We start from the raw sequence: 9791 nt of genomic DNA, 5'->3' as shown, positions 1-9791 counted from the left end.
CAGACTAAGTTCGGCGGAGTCCCGGAGCCAAGATGGCGCTCCCTGCAGGGCAGGTCCCTGTCCTCCGGCTGGGAGGGTGCCGGATGTCTGCGGCCCCAAAAGGGTGCTGCCTCAGCAGCTCTGTGGCTCCCGCCTGTCCCAGAAGCTGTCTGCCTCTGTGGTCCTCACTCTGACCTGTACAGACTAAGTTCGGCGGAGTCCCGGAGCCAAGATGGCGCTCCCTGCAGGGCAGGTCCCTGTCCTCCGGCTGGGAGGTTGCCGGATGTCTGCGGCCCCAAAAGGGTGCTGCCTCAGCGGCTCTGTGGCTCCCGCCTGTCCCAGAAGCTGTCTGCCTCTGTGGTCCTCACTCTGACCTGTACAGACTAAGTTCGGCGGAGTCCCGGAGCCAAGATGGCGCTCCCTGCAGGGCAGGTCACTGTCCTCCGGCTGGGAGGGTGCCGGATGTCCCGTAGCTCAAATTTTAAGAAAAGCTTCGAGGTGGTCCCTAGAGTTGTGTATTCTGACACTCTAGGTGAAATTAAAGTTATGGTAAAAGCGCTAAAGGAGACAGTTCAGCTTCATAAAGGTCAAAGGATAGCTCAGCTCTTGTTATTACCTTATCTACAACTCCCAAATCCTACGTTGAAAGGAGATCGAGACAGGGGACAATTTGGATCTACGGATGCTGTAGCTTGGGTACAGGAAATTAATGATCAGAGGCCTTTTAAGAATATCATTATAAATGGAAAGTCGTTTAAGGGCCTTTTAGATACTTGTGCTGACAGATCCTGTATTGCAGGTAAAGATTGGCCTTCATCCTGGCCAGTTCACCGGACTTCTCCTACACTGCAAGGGTTGGTGATGGCCACTAATGTGGCCCAAAGCTCACAAATATTAAGATGGAAGTGTGAAGGAAAATGGGGGCATATACGGCCTTACGTTATAGCTTCCCTACCTTTCTCGCTTTGGGGAAGAGATATTATGGAGGATATGAATGTTAAACTGGTTACTTCTGACAATTTAAACTGGCAGAATTTTTCATAGGGGTCACTGATGAACATTTATATGCTGACAAAATAGAATGGAAAGACTCAGAGCCTGTGTGGATTAATCAGTGGCCCCTGACTAGAGAGAAAATACAGGATATTGAAGAATTAGTAAAGGAACAGTTGGAGAAAGGGCATATAGAGGAGTCCAACAGTCCGTGGAATTCTCCAGGTCTCATCATAAAGAAAAAATCAGGGAAATGGAGACTTCTACAAGATCTTAGAGCAGTAAACTCTACTATGCATGATATGGGAGCTTTGCAACCAGGGCTACCTTTGCCAGTTGCTATTCCAAAACGATATTATATTATAGTTATAGATTTACAGGATTGCTTCTTTACAATAAAATTGCATCCTGAAGATTCCAAAAGATTTGCTTTTAGTGTTTCCTCAGTTAATTTACAAAGGCCTTATAGGCGATTTCAGTGGGAGGTTTTACCTCAGGGCATGAAAAACAGTCCTACATTGTGTTAAAAATTTGTAGATAAAGCCTTATTGGAAGTCAGAGAATTATTTCCTCAAGCATATATGCTGCATTTTATGGATGACATTTTGATAGCTATGGAAAGTAAAGAGCAAACAGAACAGATTTTGAAAATAAGTATAGAATGTTTAACAAAATATGGGTTAATTGTAGCTCCAGAGAAAATTCAGCATAATAGACCATTGAGCTACTTGGGGCACTTGATATACAAAGATTGTATTTCTTCTCAAAAGGTCACCCTTAGATTGGATAAATTAAAAACTTTAAATGACTATCAGAAATTGTTAGGGGATATTAATTGGGTTAGGCCATATTTGAAACTTACCACAGGAGATTTAAGTCCCCTATTTAATATCCTAAAGGGAGATACTTATCCCAATTCACCTAGAGTTTTAACTCCTGAAGCCTTACAGGCCATTGCTTTGGTAGAGGAGAGACTCACAGAGGCCAAAGTACAGCAGTTGGACTACACTAAGGAATGGGAGTTTTTAATCCTTAAGACTACTTATACACCTACTGGGTGCCTCTGGGAGGAGGGAGTACTAGAATGGATTTATCTACCTCATACACAAACCAAAATGGTGTCATCTTACTTGTTTATGTGTTCAATGTTAATTATTAAGGCTCAGACTCGTTCCAAAGAATTGTTTGGTAAAGAAATGCAAAATATAATTGTCCTGTTTAACAGACAGCAATTTGAACAGTTGTTGCAAAATGATGAGGATTGGGGAATAGCGTTGCAAGGATATACAGGACAGATTAAGTATCATCTACCTAGACATCCTTTAGTTGAATTTGCTAAAAATGCTGAATTTGTTTTTCCTAATAAAGTTTCCAAAGAACCTCTGCAGGAAGCACTCCTGCTTTTTACAGATGGTTCCTCTAATGGCAGGGCAGTGGTGTATAGAGAAAATCATCCCCCTATAATAAAAAGGGTAATAGAGTTTTCTGCTCAACAAGCAGAAATTGCTGCTGTAATTCTAGCCTTGGAAATTTTTCCTCAGGCTTTTAATCTTTATATGGATTCTAAATATGTTCCCAGCTATAGAGACAGCCTTGCTTTCTGGCGATTCTAAAATCCTAAAGCAATTACAGCAACTGCAGTCTCTAATTCAGAGTAGAAAAGAGAAATTCTTTATAGGACATATCCGTGTACATACGGGACTTCCAGGTCCACTGTCTTTAGGAAATTTGTTAGCAGACAAATATACAAAAGAAATAATCATGAATGCCATAGAAAGAGCCCAGCATAGTGATTAGCTACATCATCAAAATGCTCTGGCATTAAAAAGAATGTTCCAAATTACTAGGGAACAGGCTAGACAAATCGTGAAACAGTGTCAGCATTGTCCTGAGGTATATCACCCCAAAAAGATGGGTGTAAACCCACGAGGTTTAAAGGCACAGGTACTATGGCAGATGGATGTTACCCATGTACCGGAATTTGGAAAATTGTGCTTTGTGCATGTTACAGTAGATACCTTCTCTCATGCTGTCATGGCCACTGCCAGAACAGGAGAGGCAGTAAAAGATGTTATACAACACTTGCTGGCTTTTTTTTCCATACCTAGGTGTCTCAACGAAAATAAAAACAGATAATGGGCCAGCTTATATTTCTAGGGCATTTGCAAAGTTTTTGAATCAGTGGAATATTGAGCGTGTCACTGGAATTCCTTATAACCCACAAGGACAGGCAATAATAGAAAGGACTCATCAAGTATTAAAGAATCAGCTTGATAGGGTAAGAGCTGCTAATCAGTTTTACTCACCCCATCATGCTTTAAATCATGCCGTTTGTAATTAATCATCTTAACACCAGTGAACAGGGAGAGACTCCTATGATGAGACATTGGGGACCGGTTGCCTTTAAGGCACAACCATTAGTAATGTGGAAAGATCTTTTGAATGGAGTCTGGAGAGGTCCAGATACCTTAATCACTTCGGGGAGAGGATATGCATGTGTTTTTCCACAGAATGCAGAATCCCCCATCTGGATTCCAGACTGACTCATCCGACCAGCCCCGCCCCTCCCGCACACAAAGACCCTCAATGAAGAGGAAGAGGGAGCAGGAAGAGCGAGTGCTTGCAGACAGAATGAAGAAGCTCTCCCTATCCCCACCGTGAACTGCAGCAACCAGAACCTCGCTGGTACCGACTTGAGGACAACTAAAGAAACTGACTCGTAAAGCAGAAGGACTGGTGCAGAGAACCGGCGAGACATTCTCCTCTGAAACAATGTTTTTGGCCATGCTTGCTTTAATAGCTACGCAGGTGACTGCTGTAGTGGGAGATAGTTTTCGGGCTTACATGCCTAAGCCACCCCTTCTTCATCCAGTCGGGTGGAATGAACAGAATCATATTAAGGTTATGACTAATAATTCTGAGTTGATTTTGGTAGGGACCATCATATATCCAAGCGTCTTTATTATGAAGGGAGGTCTGATGTAGCCCCTATTTGTCTAGTGCTTAAAGGGGCGGTACCAATAGGGTGTTTGCCAATCAACTATAGATTCTTTGTGACTGATGCTCCTGACTATGACAATAAACTTAAGCTCTGGGTATGCAAACTGCGAATCCAGATGCTTGGATATGATAAATATAATGAAACTTCTGAAACTGTATCTAGTTTGCCAATCCCTGATTGTATGGTAATTACCGGAGATAAAGATAAAGACTATACTTGGAATAGTATGGTTTCTGAGTACCCTGTTTGGCTAGATTGTAGATTTAAACATTCAGCCACTGTTTTTCACCCTAGGGGAAATCAAGACTCAGTAACAGATTTTTCAGTCCCCTGTCCCAATGCTAACTTTACTCGCCTTTTAAAGCAACTCTCGGATATTCAGTTTCATGGATTTGATCCTAATATGGGGAACGAGCCCTTGAAACGTTATTTTACTCCAGGCTTTGTAGCCCCAATTTGGGTTGGTCGTTCTATTGCTATTCAACCAGAATTGTTTAGACTTGTTGCTGCTACTAACACGATTTTTTTTAAAGAAACCCAAAGCTCAAGTCAACTCCTTTATATCTGTGAAAGCTTGCGTACCTTACCCATATGCTATTTTATTGGGAAGTCCTGACAGAGTTAAAATCATCAATCTTGGCGAGTCTTTTTATATCCAGTGTAATTCTTGTAAATTAACTAATTGTGTAGATCCTAATTTAGACAAGGAATCTGCTGTTATGATTTTGCTCAAGAGGCCTGGGTATGTTTTACTGCCTGTAGAGTTAGGAAACGATCCTTGGTTTGAGAATTCAGGATTGCAAGCTTTAAAAAGACTAAACGAACTTATTAGACCTAAGAGATTTGTAGCAGCACTGATTTTAGGAATTACTGCCTTAATTGAAATTTTAACTTCCTTTACATAATCTACTACAGCCTTAGTTCAGCAACTGCATACCGCTCATTTTGTTAATAATAAGCATAAGAATATCTCTGTAGCCTTGTCAGAGTTGTATATTATAAATAAAAAATTAGAAGCAAAGGATAACACCCTAGAAGAAGTAGTGCTGGCAATAGGGCAAGAATTTGCTAATATTAAGACCAGGTTAGCTACTAAATGTCATGCTTCTTTCCAATACATTTGTGTCACCCCCTTACCTTATAATACAACCACTGATTGGGAAAAGACCAAATCTCATTTTCAGGGAATATGGAGAGGTTCTGATGTTTCTTATTATTTAGAAGAGTTAAAGGCAAAAATTTCAGATATTAGTAAAAGCCATCTGGACACTTGGAACATTGATGTATTGGCTAGAGATTTGAAAAACAACCTAAGTGCATTGAACCCCCCGGATAGGGTTCAATATATAATCCTACTTGTTATGATTTTTGGCATTGTTTTATTAGTAATCGTGTTTCCACTCATCTTTAGAGTGGTCCTAAGGTCTGTAGCTAGGATAAAGCGGGACATCCTGGAACTTCGGTTGAAAAATAAAAAAAGAAAGGGAGAAATGCCACGCTCTCCAGTCGAGTCAGTTTGACAAGTGGAGGCTTGGAAGCTGACCACAAGGAAAAGAGTTTCACGGAAACTCCCTCCTAGAGTCTGGCATTCTCTCTATCCCAAAAATTAATTTTCCATTCCCGCGTTAGTCTAGTGTATGGATCCACGTGCTCTCTATTAGTAATTATCCTATTATAACTGCCTTTTAAGATTGAATTCTGACATAGATAAAGCCTCCCCAGTGTTCCACGATCCCAGATAACAGCAAGGAGTTTAACCTATTCAGTAACTAATTAAGCATTACAATAGACAGAGCCATTAGCTCAATTGGTCTGCAGAAAGAGCCTGGGAATTTCACTGAGATAGAAATCTTAATTACAGGTTACATTCCATACTAAGAGCAAGTTGATATACTCTCCTGATAAATGGAGATTCTCCAGATAAGATAAGAATTAGCAAGAATTTAAGGGGTCCGTGACACTACATTATTTTTGAGGCCTGCCAAGAGTAATTACCCCCTGGTGCTATTAACACTAAAGTTTGAAATTCTTGCCTGTCACTAGGCTGATCCTAGGCAGGGCTGCTAATCTCTATTTTAAACATTTATTTGATTCCTGCAAATTCCTTTTGCAGTCATTCTCTTGTATCTGGTAAATTTCAGTGTACCTTGTCTGATGTGATTTGTAGCTCCTGGTAATTTTCTGTATTATAAAATAGTCTAAAGCTCAACCTGATATTACAATCAGATTCAACACCTCTCCTGTGTGTGTCTGTTTGTCAATTAATCCTATGCTTTGCCCACCTGCCCGAGAGACCGGTTCCACGCAGACACAGGGACCAAGAGGGTCTGTGGCAATGATCCATCCTTTTGTCTCAGCTCTAAACTTTCTCTCTGTAACTACTTCCATGGGTGATTGTTTAGAATTCTAAGAAGGGGCAAAGTGTCCACACTTTGATCTTCATTTTTCTTCAGTTTCATGTGTTTTGCAAATTGTATCTTGTATCTCGGGTATACTAACTTTCTGGGCTAATACCCACTTATCAGTGAGTACATATCATTTGAGTTCTTTTGTGATTGTGTTACCTCACTCAGGATGATGCCCTCCAGGTCCATCCATTTGCCTAGGAATTTCATAAATTCATTCTTTTTAATAGCTGAGTAGTACTCCATTGTGTAAATGTACCACATTTTTTGTATCCATTCCTCTGTTGAGGGGCATCTGGGTTCTTTCCAGCTTCTGGCTATTATAAATAAGGCTGCTATGAACATAGGGGAGCATGTGTCCTTCTTACCAGTTGGGACATCTTCTGGATATATGCCCAGAAGAGGTATTGCGGTATCCTCCGGTAGTACTATGTCCAATTTTCTGAGGAACCGCCAGACTGATTTCCAGAGTGGTTGTACAAGCTTGCAATCCCACCAACAATGGAGGAATGTTCCTCTTTCTCCACATCCTCGCCAGCATCTGCTGTCACCTGAATTTTTAATCTTAGCCATTCTGACTGGTGTGAGATGGAATCTCAGGGTTGTTTTGATTTGCATTTCCCTGATGATTAAGGATGTTGAACATTTTTTTTCAGGTGCTTCTCTGCCATTCGGTATTCCTTGGGTGAGAATTCTTTGTTCAATTCTGAGCCCCATTTTTTAATGGGGTTATTTGATTTTCTGGAGTCCACCTTCTTGAGTTCTTTATATATATTGGGTATCAGTCCCCTATCTGATTTAGGAAAGGTAAAGATCCTTTCCCAATCTGTTGGTGGCCTTTTTGTCTTATTGATGGAGTCTTTTGCCTTGCAGAAGCTTTGCAGTTTCATGAGGTCCCATTTGTCAATTCTCGATCTTACAGCACAAGCCATTGCTGTTCTATTCAGGAATTTTCCCCCTGTGCCCATATCTTTGAGGCTTTTCCCCACTTTCTCCTCTATAAGTTTCAGTGTCTCTGATTTTATGTGAACTTCCTTGATCCACTTAGTTTTGACCTTAGTACAAGTAGATAGGAATGGATCGATTCGAATTCTTCTACATGACAACAACCAGTTGTGCCAGCACCAAAACCTGTCCTGTATCACCCTCACCTGGATGTCCTGAACTTGAGTTAACCAACATGTCTGGAACTATCAATAGTCTACTATTGATTAATTTGGGGTTCAGAGGTCTATCAGTGAAATACAGATGTTTTGTGTTGGCTTTTCTTTCAAACCAGAGTTTTTCTCAATGCAAGCCCTGGATGTTCTCAACTGGCTTTGTAGATCAGGCTGTCCTCAAATTCAGAGATATGCCTTCCTTTACCTCCTTAGTTTTTGAGATAAAGGGGTGCACCACCATGTAAGGCATACATTTTCTTTCTTTTTCATCTCTTTCATGCTTACGTTACACCCCTGCTAGCACGTCCTTTCTCTTTACTCAATGTGACTACATTATAATTGATTCAGTTTATGCTATGCCTCCCCCTCTAGCCAATATCACAGGATCTTTGCAAAAATAAACAGCCCTATGATCTAGACTAGAAATTCTAATGTGGTTCCTAACTCATACGTTAATATCATTCCAGAGGATCCAAGCTGCATCCCAAAGACTGATCCCTCAACAATTGAAACAAACATCTTTAGTGGAACAGTTATACAGGGCATCCTAGCAAACTGTAGAGATAGAGAAGCATGCTTCTAGATGAGACTTGTAAACTGATGTTATAACAAAGAATTAGGTACAGTGACTTGTAATACATGAGATATTTTAGCTTACCCAGTATCCACAGTCCCCTTTTTATACACAAGACACATAAAAGCAGATACTTGAACAATCAGAGACAGAACTTAAAATCTGCAACGTGGACTACTCTGGTGACTCTTCAATGAGGAAGGAGAGAAACGAAGATGTCACATTCCCGGAGAGTGCCACTAGATTATAAGTGAGTAAAAGCAATTAGGTGGCAAATGTCACATAGTCAAAGCGTAGCCACCTACTGCAAAGATTTACAGGTCATTAAAGTCTTCTCTACTTCAGATGAAGCAAGTTCTGTGGCCTTGACCCTTTACCAATGCCAACCACAGCTCTGCTGGCACCTTTCCTAAGACTGTTGTAATTTATTTGAGTTATTCTCTGGCCACCACTGAACACAGTGACATTAACAGAGAACAAATATTCTATTTTGCTATTGAAACACCTTGGGCAGTGCTTTTTGTTTTCAGAGAGGACTCATAAATAAGCCGGCTGTAGAGGACTCTGGAGACAGTGTTAAGGAGGAGACACCATAAGCCCTGTCCTCCCGTCCTTTCTTACCACACCATGTGGAAGAGCAGATGGGCTCAGCTGTGCCTTTTTTCGGTTCTTCTTGCCTTCCTGCCTTCTGCTTCTTCACTCAATGGAGACTCGTGAGTACCTCCAAAGCCTTCTTCGTATATTCTCTCCTCAAATCAAAAAACAATCCATTTCCTTTTACAGCCCCTTCCCCTAAAAACCTCCTTAAATTCTTTTTCTTTATAACTACCAAATAATTGTATATGTGTGCTTCAACTTTAGTATTGCATGATTCTGGATAATCATTTTTCCTACTCTAAAGCAATCATTGTTACTAAACTGAGGTGTGGTGTGATTTAGAATAACTTTTCCCTTATTACTGAACCAGTATTTTCTCAAATCCCAATGGTCAGAGACATTCTCTAGTGTTAAAACTATGTAATCACTTTGAAAAGTAAGCATTTAGATTGTTAACATTCTTAGTTGGAAATGTGTAGCCAGTGGTGTAACCTTGAGACAGATAAGACTTCAGGCGCATCAGAACCCTGTGGATGTTTGTGTCCTAAAATAATACATTTGTTAGGATCAAAGACCTTGGATTAAACTACTAGGAGAATTTATTTTAATGTCAAAAATAACCATAAAATAGGATTATGTTGTTGAGTAACTTTTGTGTCTGTGATCAGAAAAAGATATTCAAGGTGTTGAAATATAAAGCAAGCTAGTAATGTTTTTACATACTGTGATATAGCAGTGACAGGCTAGATTTTGGGGGACAAAATCTCTAATTCTAGGAAAAAGAAGAGAATGATTCCTACAGATAGCCTTTGACATTTGCCCAAGTACAGCATAGGTGATTTATGCGAGTTAGAATTTCACTGTCACATTATAAATATTAGTTTGAAGAGTACCCAAAATAAAAACAGGGTAATGAGTTATATTTTAAGAATTAAAAATGGGTTCTGGAGAGATGGCTCAGTGGTTAAGAGCACTGACTGTTCTTCCAGAGGTCCTGAGTTCAATTCCCAGCAACCACATGGTGGCTCAAAAACATCTGTAATGGGGCCGATGTCCTCTTCTGGCATGTCTGAAGACAGTTA

The 9791-nt window shown here is 40.5% G+C and overlaps 1 protein-coding gene across 2 annotated transcripts in view; it reads left to right on the top strand.

Annotated features, from left to right (window-relative positions):
* Positions 1 to 8602: 8602 nt before the first annotated feature.
* The window catches only part of LOC110295777 (murinoglobulin-1), a 53368-nt gene continuing 52179 nt past the window's right edge, over positions 8603 to 9791 (top strand). For both annotated transcript variants that reach the window (XM_085839973.1, XM_085839972.1), the window contains exon 1: positions 8603 to 8825. In XM_085839973.1, coding sequence (XP_085696099.1) covers positions 8740 to 8825 — 86 coding nt within the window. In that variant the 5' untranslated portion in view covers positions 8603 to 8739. The remainder of the gene's footprint in view (positions 8826 to 9791) is intronic.

This window comes from Mus caroli, unplaced genomic scaffold (assembly GCF_978045245.1).
Source record: "Mus caroli unplaced genomic scaffold, Mus_caroli_1 scaffold_7, whole genome shotgun sequence".
Taxonomy (NCBI): domain Eukaryota; kingdom Metazoa; phylum Chordata; class Mammalia; order Rodentia; family Muridae; genus Mus; species Mus caroli.
Note: the sequence above shows the minus strand (reverse complement) of the source record. Positions and strands in the feature narration are given on the sequence as shown.